General features: G+C 35.8%; 1 protein-coding gene across 1 annotated transcript in view; it reads left to right on the top strand.

Moving 5' to 3' along the window:
- The first annotated feature begins 1,347 nt into the window (after positions 1-1,347).
- Positions 1,348-24,876, top strand: part of LOC144453146 (neuronal acetylcholine receptor subunit alpha-4-like) — a 73,785-nt gene continuing 50,256 nt past the window's right edge. The window contains exon 1 of the mRNA XM_078144425.1: positions 1,348-1,452. Coding sequence (XP_078000551.1) covers positions 1,348-1,452 — 105 coding nt within the window. The remainder of the gene's footprint in view (positions 1,453-24,876) is intronic.

Below are 24,876 nucleotides of genomic sequence, written 5' to 3'. Positions count from 1 at the left end.
AAATAAGAAACTGGACATGCTACAATTTACCTGCAAAGTCGCAATGTATTGCTACATTTCGTCTGAATGACATCCGGCATACTGCAACAATGCGCAGACACACAGGCGCCAATGTTTTGACGTCTGCATTTGATGTGTGCATGGTGGCATGTTAGTTTATTTCATTTAGACAAAATGTTAGAAGAAATTCTATTTATTAATCCTGCTATCTCAAAGTAGTTTCTCATAGTCTCTGGTGATTCAAACAGAGTCGCTGAACAGTATTCTGAAATCCGCTCTATTGCACAGAAACGAACATCGTCTCCTCTATGGCATAAGAACAAAAGGGCAGTATTATTACAATATATTGTATGTTCTACCGATTCGACTTGGCTACGGCCCGCCCGTTTTGATTCTCTCTCTCTCTCTCTCTCTCCTCTCTCTCTCTCTCTCTCTCTCTCTCTCTCTCTCTCTCTCTCTCCTCTCTCTCTTCTCTCTCTCTCTCTCTCTCTCTCTCTCTTCTCTTCTTTCTTTCTTCTCTGATCTGTCCTCTCTCTGTCTCTTCTCCCCCCCCTCCTCTCTCTCTCTCTTCTCTCTCTCTCCCCTCCCCTCTTCTCTCTCTCTCTCTCTCTCTCTCCCTCTCTCTCTCTCTCTCTCTCTCTCTCTCTCTCTCTCTCTCTCTCTCTCTCTCTCTCTCTCATATCAAGTTTTGAATAGTTAGCTTTGCATTTATTGCTTAAAAGAAATCCAAAGGACAATTTTCAACTTTGTTGCATGGAGTATTTAGAATTACTTTCAACAACTTTAGTTGTCAAGGTTGATGAAACGAGGTCCTACCAAACTGAACGTTATGCGACATTCACACAACTTACTGACAACTACTGGGGTACCTCTCGATGTTAAAATCCTCCGTGTAATACCAACGTTTTCTCCGGCAAAAACTTCACAAGACGAACTATGTACGATTTCTGTTATATAAAATGAAACTTAAAGTTCACGAACTGTAACATGAATAGTTACGAAAAACGATAATAACGAAAATGAAGTATCTACTTCCATTTTTTTTATATTTTCGGTATGTGTATTACGACAGAAAAGTGGCCGAGCGTGACATTCTGTAGACTCCGAGGTTTGTAAAACGTAATGGACGGGATAATTTGGGCTTTTACTATAACTACATGATGTACTCTGATTTTTTATTCACACAGCGATACACTCAAACAGTCAAGTCATTTCCGGCACATGAGTCCTTTTCTGTACTCAGACATTTTTTTTTACATAATTTCATGTCTTGCTGTTTGAAATGGCAATATCACATTATTCGGTGACATTTCTTATACACTTAAATTGTGTCCAACATCATATATAATGGCAATTATTGAACAAGTTGTTGATGGATTGGAAGCCAAAGAACTGCATACGCTAAGCGAGACATTTAAGAATTGTATAAAACTGAAGAAAGAACACGTTGGGGTGAGCTCAATAGTTCAATGTAGGATAAAAAAAATGTACTTCCTTTATTTTGGGGGATGGGGGTGGGTAGTCCTGCTTGCAAGTCTTCCCTGCCTTCTGAGCATGCGCACCACCGTCTGTAAGCAGGACTAGAGGATGGATGTGGGGTGGGGATGTGAACTACTTTATTTCTCATCCAGCCAAAACTATTTTACTTGGAATGGAATCTGTTACACCTAAAATGTCATATCAAGAGATGAAGAATTTGTGCTTTTATAAATGCTTGGCGCTAAAATAAAATAAAGTGTCAATATAAAAGAGAATTACTTCACTACATACTGGCTTTATATTTACAGTACTACATACTACTACATACTGGCTTTATATTCACAGTACTACATACTACTACATACTGGCTTTATATTCATAGCACCACATACTACTAGTACTACATACTGGCTTTATATTCACAGCACTAGTCTACACACTACTACATACTGGCTTTGTATTCACAGCACTACACACTACTACATACTGGCTTTGTATTCATAGCACTACATACTACTACATACTGGTTTGAAAATGATTGTACTGCCTGAAACAATTATGAATTTGGCCAATTAAGTTAGGGGGCGGGGGTCTGAATCCTAGATAAAAGAATATTTTATCCTTCATTGAAATACTGATTTCACCCTTACACCAATACAGAAAGTCCCTCTGACATGACGTAATAATCTCTATAGGAATGATAAGTTCAATGACATCAGTTACAGATCTTGCTATTCTAAATAGCTGGCTGGTGGTATAACAATATGGCTTAATGATTCTAGAGAAAAACATTCTAGAACAGCATTCACTCAGAGTTGACAATACAAGCTAATTTTTCTCCTAGGGGGTCTTATCCTATCCCAACCCTTAGCACAACTTTAACCTTAACTCCCTAGGTATAATTCAAATTGTAATCTATCGTACAATCTGTCCACTGTTCTACACGCATGTCGAATTTTAATTCGAACAGTAGGATTATGGCTTGCCTATATGCCGTTATATGATATTTCACAAATTAAGTACAATACTCCTTGATCACCACACCAATTAGAACATATTACGCACAAAATAGTATGTTTTAAAGTTTTGACGGCCATACTTATGGTTTAACCGTCGTCAAAATTCACACGAGACACTTCAAAAGAAAATATGCTTAGATATTGATCCCCTATACATTTCTTCGTTCAAGTGAGTATTATACAAGAGAGGCCCTTGTCACTACGACTCGAAGACTTGGAGAGACCAAACCCGTGTCACGTGTTAACATTTTCCGGCTGATAGAAGAACAATATTGGAAATTTATATAATTATACCAACTTGAAGCTTTATTTAAGAATAAAATGGGGAAAATTAAGACAATATTTGAGACTTTCCAACCTCTCGGTGACTTAAAGCGGCAATTGTATAGTTCCGTATTTTTGTTCGAACGCGTGCAACTTGGCTTGCTTATGGCATCTTAGTTGTTTGAATATACCATTGTACTATTGGGTATATCATCACTGACAGCTGTGTAATATAATGTGAAAATGTATAAACTAACCGACACACAATTTTCTCACTTTTCCCCCTAACCTATATGTATGTAGACACGGATTAAAAGCGGTTGTTTTTCCATTAGAAATCCGCAAGGGTCTCATATTCCCATTGACACGCTCTCTTCAAAATGTTATTTCTAAAAAATGACTAATGGCGGCAAAATGTCTGTTGTTTGATGTCACATACATGTCTATCCACTTGCCGTTTCTCCAATAGTCGTATGAAAGAAAGTAATAAATGACAAATGTATTCGTTTAAATTCGGTGTTATAAATATCAAGCATATTGATTTAACACTTCAACATTGCTGGGCATTTCAAAGAAGAGCGAACATTTGACGTTTTTAATGGTTACCCAATATTAATACGGGGATATTATCGCTTAAATTCACTCGAATGTAAATATCCTTGTTAGGACCGAATACTAACGATTCAAAATTATGTGCTCCAAACTTTCTGTGTTTCGAAATTTTTTCTGCATTCTCACTTCATTTTAGATAAAATCGGTAGGAAACACCTTCATCGTATTATTACTATCAAAATTTAGATATAAAAATACAAAATATGATTTAAATTTGAATATTTCAGCAATAATTATTTTAATAAAGAAGTTAATACTTTAATGTGCATATAGTACAACTTCACTTGTAGTAAACATTTGAGGACAGCGTATGGTATGGAACTACGACTTCCCCCCTTGAATTTCACATAAACCCTTTAAACTAGTCAGCTGAGTCAATATTATTTTCGGAGGATAAGAAAACTTTGGTACGACTCCGCTAAATGGGTGATCGATATGTTTGGTTTATGTTCATCTTATTAAGCTTTTGAGGAATGTTCGAACTTAAGTAGTTGTTACTCCAGGCAATCTTTGTCTGCTACAGGTCAATCACAAGCCCAAGGTAAAGTGATCAATCCCTCTACAATGTACTGTTTTATATGCAAAAAACAAAAACTATAAATCCGCCTTATGGCGAAAATTGGTCAATACAACAATATCGACACTTACTGTGTTAGAATTAAGGAGGTCCAACTGTTTTCCAATCATACTGTCAAACATCAATGTTTGTTTAAGTCATTTTAAAATAAAGTCAAATTAGTGTTCAGATCACGGACCTAAAACCATTTTCACTGAAAATAAATGAACAAACACACATCAAAGCACAACCAAATAAGTAAAAAAATGACACTTTTTAGATTGGCGGGGAAATTGTATATATAAATTAAATCAAATTCAGGAAAGTTTCATTTGTTCATAGCTATTTGGTATTATACATACATACATACATACATACATACATACATACATACATACATACATACATCCAACCATCCATCCATACATACATACATACATACATACATACATACATACATACATACATACATACATACATACATACACACACACACACACATATACATACATACATACATACATACATACATACATACATACATACATACATACATACATACATGCATACATACATGCATGACGAAATGTACGATCGAACTGAAATTCGTGAGTGGAAGTTAAATTGAAGTTCTTTGTTTAGATAGATGGAGAAAGAAATGTATATTTTTGTTCGAACGCTTTGTCAAAACGTAGCTTTTACCTGTCATGAGGGATGAGTGGTCACATGACTAGAATGCGGAAAACAAGAACGCAGACGACACTCGAGTGATTCTGACGAAAGCTACATTGTAACTGAACTTTTCTTCTGGAGCAATTAGTAATCTCCTTTGACATCCTCCTGACATTGCATCTGACTACTCTGTCTCAACACACCATTGGCCAGAAAATAGTTTTCACCCGCCATGGTCACATGACTAAGAAGCGGTAAATCAGAAAGCAGACGACACTCGTACGTGATTCTGACGAAAGCGACGTTCTATGAAAGTGATTTATATTATTCTACTGTAACCATTGACCGTTATTTGACCGTGCATGTACTACTCTGTCTCAACGTTATTGCGAGTTGGATTCATTTCAAATACGCTGAAAAGTTCTTTCCCCCTAGCTCATAATGACACCAGTCAAAAGCACACACTTCTCTCAGTCTGTAAACTTGATACAAACATAATTATATGAAACTTAATATTGACACAACAGCTGGTCCAAAATCGATAAAGAACTGGTCTCGATGAAAGGCGTGAAATGTTTATTTTCCGAACAGACGATAAAGTATTTAATCTTTCCAGATTATCCCCCCAGGCATGTTTGGCTTTTGGAACAGAAAATGTTGAAAACTATAACATATTTGTTTGAGAGGGAAATAAGTTTCCCGGCAGTTACCGGTATTCTGTTATTCTTTATAATTTAAACAAACCATTGGCGAAATTACCTAACAACAATTGCGATTGTACACTCAGTGACAGACTCATTTTCATTTGAATTCTTTTGATTTTGTAAAGTAAAACTAAAATTTAGATATGAACTTTTGCCTAGTTTTATAGTTTCCGACCCATAGTCAGTGTACGATTGAACATGCAAGACCATTTGTCTATACATGATGTTATAGACTCGGGAATGAACTCATGAACTCCCTCAGGTTGTGTATCATGGATGACTAGTGAATAAACCATTTCAAGCGTACTGTATCTGATAGCCTTTAGAAGTTGCCTTGATAGCGATCATATCTTTGATCGTGAAAATAACAAGAACAGGAACGAGAAAAACACGAAGAAAAAAAACAATTATAAGAACAACAACAACACAACCACCACCACCACCACCACCACCACCACCACCACCAACAACAACAACAACAACAACAACACCACCACCACCACCACCACCAACAACAACAACAACAACAACAACAACACCACCACCACCACCACCACCACCACCACCACCACCAACAACAACAACAACAACAACAACAACACCACCACCACCAACAACAACAACAACAACAACAACAACAACACAACCACCACCACCACCACCACCACCACCACCACCACCACCACCACCACCACCACAACAACAACAACAACAACGAGATCATCATCATCATCATCATCATCATCATCATCATCATCATCATCATCATCACTATATATCCCATGTTTCAACAAACACAATGCATATGCACGTACAGTCATGTACAACTGATTCTCTGCTTAATATCTTTCTTTAATGAAGCAACTTGACACCTGATTATCTCTACTGGTAATGAAACACGACACATCCTAACGTAGCTCTCAATTACGGAATGATAGTCATGAAGTAGAACACATTTGTAGTATAAACATATCATGTACAAACACTTAAATAACCAAACACTATGCTTAAAAAGCCCACCTGCTTTTTAAATTCACCCGCAAGTTCATACAAAATACCCCCCCCCCCCCAACAACACAGTACCTTTTATGTGCTATCACAATGCAGAAGGGATATTCGAGCTAAACCCGTTCTGACAAGTAATGTGTGTGGTAGTTGTGGGCAGCTCTGTAGCCGTGTACAGGGTTCATTGACATGGCAATATGGTACGCGGGTGATCACAAAGGGAGGCTACAGCCATTTTAGGATGAGCGTATAGTTTTGGTAAGATGCGATATCAGGTTCAGTTAGACTGACTACAAGGCTACAGCCATTGTAGAATGGGCGTGTACTTTTGGTAAGATGAGATGTCAGGTTCAGTTTGACTGGCTACAAACTTTCATGTTAAGATAAACGCAATAATGATAACAGAGCTTGACCCCTCACTGTGAAAAGTTTCATTGTGTGACCTGTGTAGTCACTATAAAGTTAATATTTGAATGTCTGAACATGTGCAATCTACCTACATACAGCATATCATGTGTCTATAGGCCTTTTCAAAATTTGCCACTGTGGCGCTCTACTTCCTGTCAATGTGTACCTTGGGTATACACGGTATAGGTTTAATACTCGGTTAATCATAGAGAACTGCTGTTTTCATCGATGTCTGAACAATGCGAAAAAACATCCCTGATTTACACTTCTACAGAATAAAAGGAACAAAGCTCTTAAGAAACGGCACTATGTATGAGGTGATGATGCCCCCAATTTGAGCGAGGGCACTGTATTCTCAATTTCCTGTTTGAAGTCTGCAATGGCCGAGCTATTGCATAATATTATGTTGATGGATACAACATCTTGCTAAGATTATGTTGGTGAAACTTAGGAGTGAGATCAATAGTTGAATGTAGGATAAAACAAAACTAAATTCTTTTATGGGGAGAAGGAGGGGGGGGGGATGTTTGAATCATTTTAGTTCTCATCCTATAAAAACGAGTTGCTGACAAGTCATGTTTACCTTGAAATAAACTGTTCGAACGTTTGCTATTACTATGTTTGGAAAACATCACCCCATTCTCATTTAAAATTAAGAAGAAAAAAACAGGGGTTACCATGCAAATTTTTGACATAGAGGTCAAAATTTCAGAATCCAATATGGCCGCCAAATCCAATATGGCCAAAAAATATGGGAAAAATAGTAGCGATTCCCTTGAAAACAGGTTGGTGGACACCCAAATTTCGAAACGATCAGAAGCAATTTAGCTTCCACATATCAAAGGTTGGATAGACTTAAGTTTTAAGAACTTCGATTTTCAGTGAAATTCTGCCCAGAGGCACATTGTATACTTGGTAAAATATATGGAAACATATTTTCTAGACAATATGTACCGACATTGGCGTCGTCCGTATACATGACTTAATATCATGCTTCCGGAAAAATACAAGTAGTTAATTATGCACTTTTTAAAGGATAACATACTGTCCAAGTCAAATAACACGTTTTCCATTAAACATTCCTTCAAGGCAGGAAAGCATATTCGCTAACAAAAAAGATAAGAACATATTTGTTACAAAGAAAATTGCGGAGTCGAATTTCGATATGCTTATAAACGCTGTGCAACAAAGTCATCTGAAACATAAGAATAATCACTCTTTTTGATAACCCGCCAATCAATTTGTTAAAAAGACTGAGCTAGTGCGTTGCTAAGCAACCGACATTCTCAGTTTTCGCCCATCACACAGATTGGAATTCGAAATTACGATGGTAATACAAATAGTTTACGTTTCACGTCGCTGTAATAGCAGTGAAAGGACAATCTGTTACTCGGATTGTTTGCTTCATCGACATGCGCACACAGCTCAAAGTTTTTTTTCAAAAGCCATCGAAAATTGAGAGTGAGCTACAGAAAGAATTCCGCCACATTTCGCAAGCCGGTTGGATATACTGTGGTGGCGACTCACTTCTGCGCAGATGCGTAGGCTGAAGTGTGTCGTCAGCGTAGAAGTAGACAGAGAAGAAGAGAAATATCATCTCAGAAACACGCCAGGATAACGACTCGAAAAAACTAAAGTGCCTATGCGTATCTACGTAGAGATAAAACAATTCTACCGATTTTTAGACTTCGGTTTTTTTTTTTGCCTCTTCGTCCAGCTACGTCAGGGACCAGGTAACCTTTCACCGCTATCGTTTCCGTTGATGGATGAACTACCGAAATCCTCATTAGTTGCCGTCTAATTTGCAAGTAATTTTCATTATGCCATTGGAAATGATCTACTCATAGTGAACGTCACATCGGGAGCACGACTATTTAACGGAGGACTTGTGTCGCCTGTAGTCGCAATGAACTTGATCTTCTGGGAGCAAACGATCATGTGTTTCAGAGTTCCGGGTCTACGCTTGGTCGCTCTCATTGCACTTTCAACTACATATGTTTTAGGTGAGTAAAACCGCGTAAAATTGCTTTATTTTCCCCCACATGTAAACTCAAAGGTCCTTTTCAACTCGGAGATATAAAGATTACAACACGATCAAAGAATTATGATGTCTATAAAATTCCTTTACTGTTATTGAAAAATACGCGAAAGCACGGAGGCTATGATTTTATGTTTTTTGACAAATTTCGTCATTATTGTTCAATTTTTTGACGACATTTACTAATTGAAGCTAATTTATAATATCCCCGTCTTAAATAAAGTTGGAATACGCAAAAAGGTTTATTTAAAATCAAAATTCTGTATTAATAATTTTGTCGGGAAATGGCTTAGGTAAAATAGTTGATATCTACCGTTTATCGTTGGGATAATTTTAGCACCTGTCAATCATCATTTGCTGCCAGAATTGATAAGGGTTTGAAAGCGACAGAACACAGGAAACAGTCAGATAAAATCGTCTGCTGTACTTAAGTGTGTGCAACATAAACTGCCGTGATTTCTATGATCTCCAGAAAAAAAATTGAAAAAACGCACACGCAACGTCCAACTATCTGAGCGTATAAATGTGTACTATAATTTGTCATGGTGAAAAGTTCATGCGTGCGAGGCCGCTGTTGAAAAGTTAAAGATGAGACTGACAAAATGTGATCTGTTTGTTTGTCTTTGTTTAAATTTTGGCACTGACACTATGGCCTTTGTGATCGTTAAAGGTTCATCGGCCATGTTGTATGTCCAAACACTCGTACTATAATGTGTTACTTGATCGAACATGATTTTTCATTTTAAACACAACCACATGACTCTTAGCAGACTAGGAATAACTCAACGATTGCAACTGATTCCTACCCATTCTTCCTTTATTGATTGCTCTTTATGATTATCAACAAAAGTATAAAGTGAGATTAAAGGTTGGCTTGCCCAGATCTGACAGTTTTTTTTGTGGTAACCTTTTATACAACCGGCGAAAAAACACCGATGAGTTTGCTTGCTTGAGATAAGTAGGAGTGAGGCAAGTTTCATGCAAGGACATAACAATGTAATAGTGTTGGTAACTTATCAAGTGTAAACAGACAGGATTCCACGACGACTTGCTTACTGATAGAACACTACATGTTATAACATTGAGTACGCCGGACTGTTACTATTACATTATAATTTCAACAGACATTTAACCCCCCCCCCCCCCCCCCCATAAAAGCATAGCATGAACCAACATCAAAGGCACCCATTGTTGTTTTTGTATCAGTAACTGTTGTATTGGTGTTCTTACCTAATTTTGTCTTGGTGAAGTCTTTCCTTGGTCCACCTCATTCACGCAAAGGCACTGGTATTTTTTCGTGGGTTGGATATAAAGACTTATTCAGGTTTCTGAAACGTCACTGTACAAGTAAAGGACAGATCTTTATGATAACATTTTTACAAACTTAGATGCGATGACGTGTAATTTTCGGGCATTCCTAAAAATTACCCGAGTTTGGGTCTTAGAGAAACTGTATTCATAAAGTTATACATGAATGTACATGCGGTACTCGGTAATGAACATTACTCACTTGAAGCCGCAGTAAATTAAGATAAAAAATTCGACGTCTCAGGCTGGAGAATGGCTGTACTAGCTTCATCTGGAACATTTTTGGAACAATTTTGTCAGATATATGGCTTAATACATAATATCCATACATCCTTCATGTTATTGACTTACCTGTGGGTAAAAACATTTGTGTAGCAGTAAACACACTATGGTTCAACAATAATGATCATGATCCAATTAATTGATTTTTGAGTCCGCACCCTAAAATCAGCGCCCAAACGCGATCACGATTTCAATTTGGATAAAATCGACCACTAATTAATATGCACATGTCTAATTATTTGCATTTTAATATTTTTCAGCGGCTATATTGTAGGTTGGCTGTTAAAAATTTAATACTCTAATTACAGTTAGTGCAGGGAGAAATACCGTAATAGGTATACCATTATGTAGCCTTGCCGTCCATAGCTATAGACAGTGTGCATGTGAGAACGATTCTGGCGACTGACATTTTTTTTTATAATTTTTGTTTTAATTTTGTATTTTTGCCTTTTTAACCTGCAGTTCGTATATTTATGCACGTAAACATAGCCTGTCTCCCATTCTAGTCCAGAATTACGTTGATATTCCCACGTTGATATTCCAAATAATTCCACAAATTTAAACAGGAAATGTTTGTCACTACAAGCTTTGGCGGGAAAGATTATATACTGTCAATAATAAATTGTGAAACTGATACTTGTGAAAAACAGAGACGCAATCTGGAACATAATATTTCCGTTATTTTACTTTCATTTAGACGTAGCATCTTATTGAGTGTCAGCTCTTACATTAAGAATATGATATACTTAAAATAATAAAACTGTGCATAAATTATTCGATATTTCGCCTAAGACTGCCGTAACCAGAGAAACACAATACATTTTGTATTATCTTTTACAGTAAATATTTAATATTGCCTTGTCACGTTTAATTTATAACTGATAACGCAGCAAACAACCGATAACGTAGCAATCAAATAATGTCGTCAAACATTTCCAACAGTGACGTAGTGTAACTACCGATAATGTATCAATTAATTAAACCGATAACGTGGTAACGTTTTCTAACCGATAATGTAGTAAAAAATTATTGGTTGTAACACGTGAGTGACCTTTGTTGTCATTTACTCTACCGTGTTATACCGGAGATGTTTTTATAAACGTATCATCCGTACAAGTTCATTTGGAATTTTTTTCGCGCTCTTTAAAAAAAAGTCATATCTTTTCTGTTAAAACATACAGGTACTCTGCATGAAGGAGCACTGTCACACGACTTAATAACGACACGCTCTCTAAAAAATACGTCTTTTTATATCTACAAATAAGGGTTTGTGAACCGCCTAATTTGCAGTTGACGACAGTTGACAACTATAGTGTATAGCGCTTTGAGGGCTCTCCTTACCCGCGTCTCATTTTCTATAACAAGTATTGTAATTTGTATGACCTGGTAACAATTCGCCGACGAGTTGTCATTTTCTCATTACAACACCGCAGAATATAATGAAGTGGAAAATGTAACGGGAACCTCCACAGAATTATAGAATTTCAACGAAAAATAACTCGTATCTATTTGTGGAGAAGAAAATAACTCAGCGCGGGGAAGTAATGGACGTAGGAATAGAAAATGGAGTACCTTGTTGACAGGAGGTTGTAACAACGCTCTGCTATTAACTATACGCATTGACGGCGTTCAAATTCCCTTGTATCGATCGAGTTCCACACGAAACGCAATTTAAGCATTTTGAATTCTTGTCTTTTATGGAAACAAATTATTGTAATTCTAAAATTCTTCGCATAATGTCCTGACATTTTAGATTGAAATTATAAAGATATTTCTACAGATGGAATTGCTGTCAAAATTATTGATGAATTTGAAACTCTTCCAAATCCCGCCTTCATTTCAACAGAATAAAGAAATAGCGTTCACAAAAAAATATTGCGTAATGTCATAAAATGAAAGTTTCAAATCACAGACACATTTCTCATTAACAAATTGTCATCAAAATTTTGATCTGAAAAGCTTGCTTTTTACGATAACCTACTAAACACAAATTTTCGTATTTTCACATACATTTTCGTAGTGTAGAGGTTAATGGTTTATTTCCATTGGTATATCAGTATTCCTGTCACCACTTTACGATTCCTGGTTTATACTTATCACCTTTTTTTCATCAAATTTTACACGCACTGTAAACGAAGCCGAACTGTTGAGTAGCAATAACACCAGACGATAAAGTTTTAGGCGGGAATGATTTCTTTGGGGCGTCATAATGAAATTATAACCTTTTCAATTTCCCACTTCTAGATAAATCTAAATTGTGTATAACATCCTCATACGTATATTCTGGTGAGTTCTTTTAATACTCGACAATGTTATACATTTGGCGTTGTCAAAAATAGAAATCAGCTGTATAAATAACAACAATAAATTGAAGCCGTCTGTGAAACCCCAATTTTCTCTTGTAGTCTGCGGAATACACCCGCGCTTTGAAGAAACTTGTAGCACCAAGCGCAGCTAACCTCTTATCTGATTTAAAGTTTTAAATAAGGTACATTTCAATAAGCTTTGTCGAATAATACATCGATATCTTTTATTGACGTTCCTTCCATATTGTCAGTTTTTCTTCGGGGCATTTAAAATATTTCCTCATTTGTGTGGGTTTATTATTTTTTTATAGAAACAGTAATCGCTTTTCCAAAAGAAATGAAAAGTGCTGTGATCAATTATTCTAATTATGATTGAGGTTGGCGGGATTAGGTCGCGGCAGACGACAACTAGAAAATAACGCTCGGTTAATTGAAATCATTGTTATTTTTCCCGCGTTTTATGTTGTCGTGTAAAGCTCAACCAATTTGAACACAGTATGGTATGTTGTAATAATCAAAATAATAACTATCAATAAATATTTCATACTGATCTTTTCCAATCGTGCTTTTTTTATGAAATTATGGTCCATTTCAATGGTCATTTGAGTTGTGAACAAGCAATACATGCCGTTACTTCTAAATAAATATTTTTACACCAGATTTTTTTTACCCAGATGTGCTTTTCAAATCCATTTTAATATTGGCGTGTACCGTACAATAAACATCCTACGCATATTTTGCTTCAAAATAAATCAATAAATTTACGAAAGATTAGAAAATTGAAAAAACAATTGTAATTCTATGATGTCTAGTCTGACGTTTGTAGTCGTCAGATTCGCGGTTTTCAACACAACATAGGTTTAATAATTATCATTATAAATTTCATCATATCATGCGAAAAAAGAGAAGATACTACATTCATGCGTCACCACCTTTGTACAAACAGTGTGCATATTATAAACTGTGTAACATGTAACACGATACTCAGATGGATAGAATCAAATTTATTTTTATCAACTGTGTAAATCACAAATGCCGACAAAAATCATTTTGTGTAAAATAAACAGTAATACTAATTGCGAGTTATTTAGCATCCTTTGTGGTGGAATTCACAGATGTTACACCATAAACGTGGCAACGGAATGTTTCCTTTACGATTATTGTGTGTTTTAATTTGGCGCTTTGAATGTGTGTGCTTGAATACAGGGTTTGACAAAGGCTCGTACAAATATCGATCGATACATTGACGGTGTCAGATGTGTACATTTTACGGTGTTTTGTCAAAAACTGTGAATGGAATTGAAACGACCGTCCTACAACACACATATACAGTCAATTGTGCTTGGAAATATGTATTCAACACAAATCAAACACCAGAACAATCTCCCGCCAAGAATTACTTGGATGCATTTTTAGCTCTTTACACTCGCTTTGTGACAATCTCACGTTTAATTTTGAATCTTAATCATGAACTGTATTTTTGTTAGGCTAAGTGTTCTGATATCAAAATAACGACCGAAATTTAATAAATTGTGAATTTTTTGAAACAAGTCCTCATCAATAACATTTACCAGAATGCGTTCACACAAGAAGCAAACATAGTTATTTCTTAAATCAGTAAGCTTACACATGTTGTAGGTTACTTGGGTTCCAGATATTCATACTAAAAGCCTCCATCAGATAACGTGAGCTTATCTTAATTAAAGTATTGTCAAACTAGGCGAGCTAGGTAGATTTGAATATCTCTCTCATTTATCCTTTAGCTGTATGTATTAGCATCATATGGCCTACAAGTGAAAGTCTGCCATTTTGTTCCGAAAGCAATGAACAGAAACCGTGACGTCATCACATTATGTCTTCCATGTTTTAACTAAATATCGTCAGGGAGTACATTTTGTATGCTTTCTCGTAACATTTCACACTTTTTCTGAACGACTCGGAAAAAAAATCTTAAAATTTTAATGCTATTTTGTTCTTATCCAATAATGAAATGTAATATGTAACAAGTCTCTGTACTTCGTGTTGTTAATGCAATTCAGTTGTTTACTTTCTCTGTTTTGTAACAGGTTCCGTTCGTCAATGTTTCGATGTCAGCAGTTGTATCTCACACATCAAACAAACCAGTAGTTCTTAAACGTGTTAGCCAATAAATTTACAAAGTAGAAACAGTTTTTGCACAATGTTAAATTACCACTTCAAAGACAAGACACTGCAATGTCACTGCTCCACTGACAATACCGGAAGTTCTTTCAATCGCAACTCATTAAAATATATCTTCAACAGCTTGAATAAATCATGTTTTATTTGTTTCAAAAACTCCGGAAATATCAAAAGGAGCTAATACGTGACGAGTGAATACAACGCCATAATGTTTTTTTTTCCAAATTAAATTTGGTGTTTGAGCTACTTTGCTTATCATCATCAATAAATTAAATCTTGCCGAAAGCTGATTCAAAGAGGTTTGTTTTCAGACTATTATGATATTGGCGGATGATTGAAAACAATCTATTTGTGTAAATAGTTATACGACATTCTATTATACTGCAAACAAAGGAAAATAAAGTCAAAATTTTGGCGGTAAATTATGTCGTCTGCAAAGTGTTAAACATTAATCAAAACTGTTGATTAATTGGGTTGTCGATTTCAACAATGCAAAAACAAATGTTTCCGAGGAAAATAAAAAGACTGAATTTTGGCAGGAAAGTCTCTTATGTCGCGGGAAAAGAGTTGGACATTAATTTTTTAAATTAAAATCTTGATTGGATTGTCGAGTTCAACAATGCAAAAATAAACGTTTTGGAATTCAATAAGAAGAGTGGATTTTGGTGAGAAAGTCTTTTGTTTGCAAAGTGTTCTACATTTAATTAAAAATGTTGAGTTGTCGATCTCAACATTCCAAAAAACAAATATCTGAGGAAAATAAGAAGAATGAAATTTGGCGGCAAATTCTATCGTCTGCAATCATTCAAAGTGTTGAACATTTAAGTGATGAAACATTTAATTGTCGATTTCAACATCCAAAAACAATCTCCGAGGAAAATAAGAAACGTGAATTTGGGCGGGAAATTCTATCGTCTGCAATTCAAATCGTTCAAAATTTAATGAAAATTTTGATTAATTGGTATATAAATATCAACAGATATAGGAAGAACTCTGTATATCTCGACATTTGTTTTCAGACATTCTTTTAGGTACGATTCCATCATACTTTCCGTGATATTAAAAAGCTTTGGGAACGTTAGCAGTATATTGACTTCTTTGGACCAAAGATGGTATATCACCACGTTGCTTTCTTCAGATATGACGCTTGTCTAATCATGCAACCGAACTCAAAATTAAACCTCTGAGCTTTGTAAAGTGTTATAAGAAGGCAATAGTCTGTAGGAAGTTAAATAACTTCTTGGTTTCCAGATGAATGGCTGACTTTAGAAAGCGGCCAAGCACCTCAATGCGAGAAACCATTCTTAATTCAGAACACAATTTTGCCTTTTCGCCTGACTAAACTTGCGTTTATTTGCCACATGATTAACACTCTCTTACGGCAATGTGAACGTAAAAGGGTGTGTCAAAGGAGGCGTCCATATTTGATTTTCGATTGGTTGGGTGCATTTATGTTGCAGCTAGTTCAAACGAGATATACGACCCAGAAACCTGGAAAAAGCTTGTGGGTGCGTTATATCTGGTAGTAAAGCAAGTCGTGTTATCATAATCTCTCCTTTTAGCTGGACACGCTTGGCAGTATTAATACAGGAGATATAGATAATCTCACCTTGGCTTGTGTTGTTTCCACGATCACTCCCTCCAAGCACTTTACGACAATGTTCCAGATCATTCTAACTTTACAAGCAAACATTTTCGTGCAGTGAATTTAAAACAGAAAGATGTTCAAATTGGTAAAAAAATGAATAAAATTCTTTAAATGTATTTATATGGTGAGTCAAAGACGTCCCCCGTCTTACAGTCGCCTTTTTAGGTACACGACAGAAATCGGCTTCACAAAGGATTTGGTCAAACAGCGACAGGTGAATTATTTACTCCTTCCATATTGTATTACGTAAAAAAACAGGCTCTTGTCACTCGTATGATATAGAGAGTATAAAAGATTAGACATTTATCATGAATTTATAATAGAGTGATATCTTACCCAAGGGAAGTATATATGGTTTTGTCCATTCCCAACTGATTGTATCTCATCTCTGACATTATCACCTGTACATTAGAAATATACTCAGCTCCAGATAAAATACACTTCAAAGCTTTTCTAGAACACCTTATGTAATCACTGCAATTGTATTCTATGTATCTGTTTTTCACTTTGAAAGGGAATATTTGTTTTTGAAGATTCCGATAAAAATATGTAATTGATATTACAGTTTGAAAGAAAATTGGCGACAGAAAAGTAAGGAGTGAAGTGATAAGTACAGTATGGCTTAGGTACAACTGCCGACACCAGACCGTGGACAAACGGAATCTTTAATACACAAAGGAAAGTAAACAACTGAATTGGATTAATAACACTTGACATGGCATGTATTAAATGTCATCATTGATAACAGCAGTTTTATGGTCACTGTACATAATAGCTCACATTCACAAACAAATTTCCAGTTCACCTTGCATTTCATGTACACATAAAGAGGCCATAAAACTGTTCTTATCAAACCAAGTTGTGTAATACAAATCTCTGTTGTTCAAACATGCTCTGCCAAGTGTTATTAATCCAATTCATTTGTTTACTTTCCCTGTTTGTAACAGGTTCCGTTCGTACATGGTCAGATGTCGGCAGTTGTAATAAAAGTGACAATTCGTGCTGATATTTAAATGAAAGAATGTCTGCTGCATTCTCCATAATATTCATCACCTGGTCTGGATAAACGATTGAGCATGAAGATACAAATTTAATCTACTCTTGCCTTTTATATGCTACAAGTTTCAATTTCAATATACAGACATTTCATGTTGTTTCTTTTCAGTAACAAGCACTATAATCTGTAAAACCCACAATCTAAAAATTCAGTTGATAACCTAGTATATTTAACACACCTCTGGCACTATACAGTATGTATCATTTTACAATAATAGTACCGACTAACCCTATTTTTCATACATTTTTACGAACTAAAGGATTATCGGGTAATCTTTTCATACTTTTGTTTTCTGGCGTAGCTTATAAAGTAACATACTGACGTTATCTCGTAAAAGCCTTTAGCCAGCACGCAATTACAGTCTGTGTTTTTTTTTTAGTTTGGTGAACTTCTTTCTGTCAGACAGATAACGAACTTTATGCATATTATATGACATACTATATTATGGTGGTACAGCCATCTCCACGTCCTTATTTCACATTGAACCGTGTTCAGATAAAGTTAATCTCTTGACATCCATAGCAATGCCATGACTAATAAGACCATATAAAAAGAATTGTGTGTTCTGATAACCCGACCGACCCTAATTTAAGCTGCCGACCCCAAACAATAGGTTTTACCACCAACGTAGCCTCTCAACTACAATTTGTCACCTCAGATCTCATAATACTGTTGCTTCCTCACGTTGTTATCTACATACAAAGTATTGATTTGTCGACGCGTAAATTTACACCTGTACATATATCTATAATTTCTTTACAAGGAGATAAACCTGTCTGACACATCTTTATTTTTGGATCCGTAACATAGATTTGGTTGTAATTTCATCGATATATTGATGAATGGAAAGGTCAATTTTCTTTTGAAGTTTTTATATTTTGGGTCAGTCTATCTTTGTTGTCATTTTGTCAGATATGCTGAACCTATAACATGATTCGAACTTTGACCTCCTAAATCGCGTTGTCGTCTTCTTTCATGATAAGCCAACCGCCTTCAACATATTGAAGATCTTGCTAGGACGTGCGCAACTGATAAGTGGTACCTAATCAATTCATATCGAATATGGTTTACGAAAAATAGATAAGTATTTATAGCAACGGACTAGATCTAAGGAATTATATGTTACCATTTGTAATTCGGAGTTTGACACTTTTCGATCTTCAGACAACTGATGCAGCGTGCCAGAACAAGCTATATATTCATATTCATATTCATATTCATATTCATATTCATATTCATGAATGAATGGATGGATGGATGTATGAATGAATGAATGTATAAACACAAATAATATATATTATGTTCCACGTGATACTTTAAAGTTTCAAGTGATTCTTCAGTTACAATGTCTGGTGGTTAGTCATTTCAGTCCATGATAGGTCTAGAGTGAAAATTTTACAATTACCATAGCGTTCATTTGGGTGAATAGTTGGTTGTAATTTTGTTTAATTACATTTGTACTAATAGGGAACTTGCAAACCTGCCATGTTGAATCTTGCATCATGGGAACTGTGATAATAAATACTAATGAATCGGTAATGTAAACAATACTGTTACATTGTTTGCAGCCACGAATGATTAATTCATACTTGCCTTGACAATTGTTGGAGGTTTTTTTTATTGGTAGCTCCAGATTAGGTATTACAATAACCACAGATAATCTCATAGTCCTTTGCGTCTGAGCATGCTCAGTGTGGATTGCAAGTTCCCTATTTACCTACAATACTAACGTGGCACAAATGTCAAAGCAGATACCTACCACACCAATGGAATCACAGTGTTGAAATCTTCACCCCAAAATAAGTCTTTAAATTATATTTAAATTAAAATAAACACTCTTGTGTTCTACCAGCTTAAATGCCATGATATAGTTAGTTACGTCTCAGCCAATCAAAGATAAATGGACCCCTTAATATGGGTTCATACTGTGGGTTCAGACTGTGACTTAGAGTCGACCCTTGTTTTAACTTGGCAAAAAACCGAAATGTGAACATTCTGAGGCAGTCAAGAGTTGGGCGAGGTTACTTCCAGCCTGATAGCTGCTTATGAAGGCAATGTTTCCATTTTATCAACTGTATATCATTAGAGCCCGTGTCGTTTACACTGTTCCTTTTTGTTCGTTATATTTACAACCAGCAACAGGCAACTATTGCCGGGGAGGGGGGGGGGAGGAGGAGGAGGAGAGAAACTTGTTACAAACAGGGAAAGTAAAGAAACTAATTGGATTAGTAACATTTGGCACGACATGTTTGAAGTAAAAAGACTTGTGTTACATTCCATCAAATTTGAAGTTCCCCTGGCAATATATGTACACATACAGAGGCCATAAAACTGTTTTTATAAAAACATGAAATGTAATACAAGTCTCTGTAGTTCCAACCTGCTGTGCCAATGTAATTAAATCCAAATCATTTCCTTGCTTTCTCCTGTTTGTAATAGTCCCCCTTGGCAATGCTTGCCTGTCACTGATTGTATCACAACAGATATACGAAACCTTTCTGGGAAATGACCCACTCCTAATTTTAGTGTACTTTATATCACCTAGTCATTTGATGGTCCTGTGTTCACGTGGTTTGACATCCGTGTGTAAACGATACGAATGAACCATTCAAATAATTTGTAAACAAATTGTAACTTGTGGAATACTGATAGGGTCTGATGACTGTGCAACCATTCATGCTTCAACAACTATACTAGCATGATGGAACAATCGAAAAGAAGAACAATCGTTCTGAATACAAACGTAGTTCCATTTACATGTAATGGGTCTTTTAAACCTACACTATCTGAATCTGGGACATTATTTACATTAAGCAATCAAAGATATATTCATCAAAATTGTTCAATTACTTATAAACTAACACTGTAACTGTTATTACAGTAAGTGGTTAGTTTATCCGAAACTAGTCTAGCGACAGGTTTAAATCTTGAATGAAAGCTTGGTTTGAACCGTGCCATTTCAGTTCGACTTGTCTCGATATACCCATATATGGCAGTGCTCATTAAATATTCAGTATAGAAATACAAGCTAGGTTATACACTTTCAATCACAGTGATCGCGACGTATTCTTTCACAGTGTGTCAAGTGCATGATTATATATGTTTCTTGTCTTTCAATTCAACGTGTTCTGGGTGACGTACTGATTTTAGGGTTCGTACCGTGAAATATAACTATGTTTCCTGACCATGTTATTTGTACAGTTACATACACATTTTACCTATACATGAATCATCATCTCATGGTGGATAATATTGAGAAATAAATCATATTAAATCTAACAACACAGTGTCAAAACAGCTAACGGGGCTTTGATATAAAGACTATGTTTTGCAAATTTATAAGTCTATCAATGCTGTCGATATTAAGATAACTTCACTTGCAGTTCCCTGTCATTTCGTTCCAAAATAAAGCAAAAATGTGCAGAAATTTTCAAAAAATCCTAAATTTTTAGCAATTTTGTTATCATTGCAAAACCTTCACTGAATGGGTGTGAAGGAAAGATTGTGATCTAACAAGGTCAAGTGTTCGAGCACAATACTAAATGAAAATCAAACAATCCAATGTTCAAATGAGAATCACTGGCGTCTAGTTTGATTGTATTTGACATTTAATCGTAAATGATGGATTCAAGGGCAATGCAGTCGTAGGATACTATTGAAAATGAATGTCGCTATCTGCATTATTAAGTTAAGTAGACGCACTTGGTAAATACCTTGTCAAACTACTAATTTTCCAAAACTTCTAGAATTCTGGGGATGTTGTCGCCAATTATATTGTGATTCAGAAGTATCTATCGAAGTGACATGCGTGTTGAAGTTACAGAATTACGTAGGCTCATCGTTGAAACTAGAAACGTTTTCTTTTTCTATCACCGATTGCAACGAAAGGGTTGGAATCAGATTCCATATTCATTCGACTCTTGAGTCTTGGTTAAAAAGTACTCCTCGGACTCTCTTCAACAAAAGATGATTGAAAATCACCGACTTCAGTTATAACAGCTGCACACTTCTATGACTTGATATTAACCCTGATGCTAATTCTGATCATGAATAGAGTATCGATGACTGCGATGCGACGTTTGAATGGGGATAGATTAAGTACTGTCGAATCAGTGAAATTACGGTGCTCTAACTAGCCAACAAAGTCGATAAGTTTATCCTAGTTAATACACAGGGGTACGAATATCTTTTGATACATTCGTGATATAATCAAAGAAGTTCAACACGATTTTTCAATTTAGCGCTTAATATTGCTACCCCCAATTACTCGGGAAAACTAATTCAGGCACGGTGATACACTTATTTAAGATACTGTTCATCAGGATTAGCTTGAATGATTCTCCAATGCCGGGGTTTAATCTTGATGCAACTCTATGAAACAGCAAAAATTGATTTGTTGTTCTGTTTGCCTTCTTTGCAATTTGCTTCGAGAACTTGACGTGAAAATGAAGCGACACTATCAATATACATGGAAATACTATTGACACATCTCTTTCTACTCCAGACTTGATCAAAAACGTAAATGTAGGATAATAGTGAATGGTTGTCTAAAAGTGTACTGAATTATTGAAGTGAACGATGTAAATTTCTGCTCTGTCTGTTTGGCGCGAAGATCAACTGTCTGCAACTCAATAGTCTGTGTTGGCGGGAAATGAACTACAGTGCTTCCAATCGAAGTTTCAACGATGAAGTACTGCAACGTACTGATACATTACTGAACTTGCCCTGACGCATTGATGACGTAGATAGCTATAATAGTAGTCACAACATTGCCTACTCAGCGGCAAATTTGAAGAACAGTTTACTTTGATAAAAGCCGACGAACGGGCGCGCAATATTCATTGTTGCAAATAAACCCTGTCTATTGGTAGATATCATCATGGCTAGATGTAGTCCTGCTTGCATACGGAGTAGGAGTCGTCCCTTCCTTCTTGAGGGTTATGTCAGTAATCTAGACCCGTGCACCGTCTGCAAGCAGGACTAGGCAGAGTGATGTCTTAGACAACAAACCTCGGTAATTGTAAAATGTGCCAAATTTTAAATTTGTTCCGATTAGTAATGACCCACAATTGCGACACATCTTTGATCTGACCCTACTTAAATTCTGTACAAAGACACAGACCCATTTTGGTAATGTATCAATGTGTTGTTGCAGTATATAGTTTGCCGTTCATACTTTGATTGGAAGCACTGTAACATGTTGTAATGCAATTGGCATCACAGAAATTGGCGAGAAAGTTGCTGTTCTGAAACCAAATACCCAGTGACATACTTTATTTTGGCAGCATATGTTAACATTCTAAAATCTTAACGTTCTGCTTTAAAAAAAGTTATTTGAAAGGGAAGTGTTACCTTAAATGTAGGTCGCACTTTGGTTAATATATGTATTCATGTCTGGTCAAACCGTGTCCTATCACCCTGAACAAGTAGACGAGAAGTATCTCTACTAAAATCTTTTAATTACCTTGCGTATGTGGAAGAGCCACTTGAACCGAACAGAGCAAAGTCATCGTACTCTTGTGGCTAGTCTTCAAATTACTTACGCGTTGTTTGAGTTTACCCACTCCATATGTCATGTATGCATAACAGGTAGTAAAAAATAACCACATATTGTAATTATGGGATATGCAACGCCATAATTCTCGTTTGAAATAAGTAAGTGGAAGTTAATCGCGCTGCAGAAAGAGTATTGACTGAACATTGTCGTGAATGGGAAGGATACTGAGGTGTGATTTACTGTATTGAATAAACAACATGAATGCTAAATAAGATCATATCCGTTGCTTTCATTCACGTCAACTTATCAATATGCAGTTGCTATCGATCTGAACTGTGAGTGACCTTGCCTTTGTAGTTTTGAATGTAATATGTACACATATTCATCTGCAATGATAACAATAATTGACCTTAAAATTCCGAAGACAAAAGAAGCAGTCGACAATACGCTTAGTACCAAGAGTTGCCTTGCAAGTCTCACACGTCACTTCCGCCAGATCGATGCAAACTCCCTACTGACACGTAGAAGTGAATGGAACCAATACATTTAACATCCAAGTTTTTAATAAGCAAACAACGTGTATTTGACAAGGTACTAAACGAAAAACCGGGTGTGGGAATAATCACAAATATATAGTGAGACACAAACTATGTAAGCTGAATGTTGATGTAAGACTCAAATACTGTAGGAACGTTTCAATATGAGGTTTATATCAGCCATGTCTATTTTTAAAAAACTCAGTTTTCCTATCCTGTAGCTTGATTGATTTTCAATGTAAATGAAAATAAACAAAACAAGATCCCAACACATAACAATTATACTATAGTTTCAAACATAACAGAAAGAGAGTATTGTTAGTTTTGAAATATCATGCAAAACTTCAAAGAAAAATGCTCATTCAAATTATAAAAGGAAGAAAACGGTTTAAAAAGTGTAACACATAAAACTCTGTAGATAACGCACTCATTCTACATCTTACCAACACATGTCTTTATATCATGAAAGCCCTTGCGTGTGTAATCGCAATAACTGATTACAGAGAATTCTGAAGTACAAATAAATGTATCTTTTTGCTGTTGGCGTCTTAGAAATTCCCACCGTAATAAGAAAATCATTACTAGGGTAATATATATTGAGCAAAAAATACGTGATTACTTTCACATGTTGGGGTGTATTCTGACAGATACATCTTATAAGACATGGAGATCACCCATAGCCTCCAGATAAGATAGACTTTTATCGATTTTCTTTCCTCCCATAGTAAAATTAAAACGACATAGAAGGTCTTTTAGTGGTTCCCTTAAGCACGACTACAACACAGACACTAAGACTTCTGTTACGAAATAATTATCCTTTTCGGTTTTAGTTTTCTAAGGATGCCGTAATGATGTTCTTGAACTGGATAAGATGATAAATGAAGCTAATGAGGTTGCATTGTTTTCATGTACAGCAAGATGAAAGTATGCGCGGGAACCACTTGTCGTCTGCTTTGTGACGTCATATCCGGAAACTGAAAACATGTGAATGCCGAAATATTTCAATAGTACTAATTTCAAACCAACAGTTATGACCAGCAGACGATGTTTTCGATGAATACAGACACTATAATTATTTCTTTATGATTTTTTAAATGAAAATTTGTAAAACTTTATGAACTCATTGATACAACATTGTGCACCTTACCGCCGTCTTTACCAGCCTGGACGTGAAACCAGCAGTGACGCCACATTTGCTCAAGGGTTAACCTGTATGATTTTTTTTCACATCGTACCTCCAGGAAAATCATGCGTGTAACTGAATAAAAGATTGCACAATTGAAAAAATAGTTTGATAAACAAGACTCTAATGACGACTTGTTCAT

Source organism: Glandiceps talaboti, chromosome 23, assembly GCF_964340395.1.
Source record: "Glandiceps talaboti chromosome 23, keGlaTala1.1, whole genome shotgun sequence".
Lineage (NCBI taxonomy): Eukaryota > Metazoa > Hemichordata > Enteropneusta > Spengelidae > Glandiceps > Glandiceps talaboti.
This window is presented reverse-complemented; position numbering and strand designations above follow the sequence as displayed.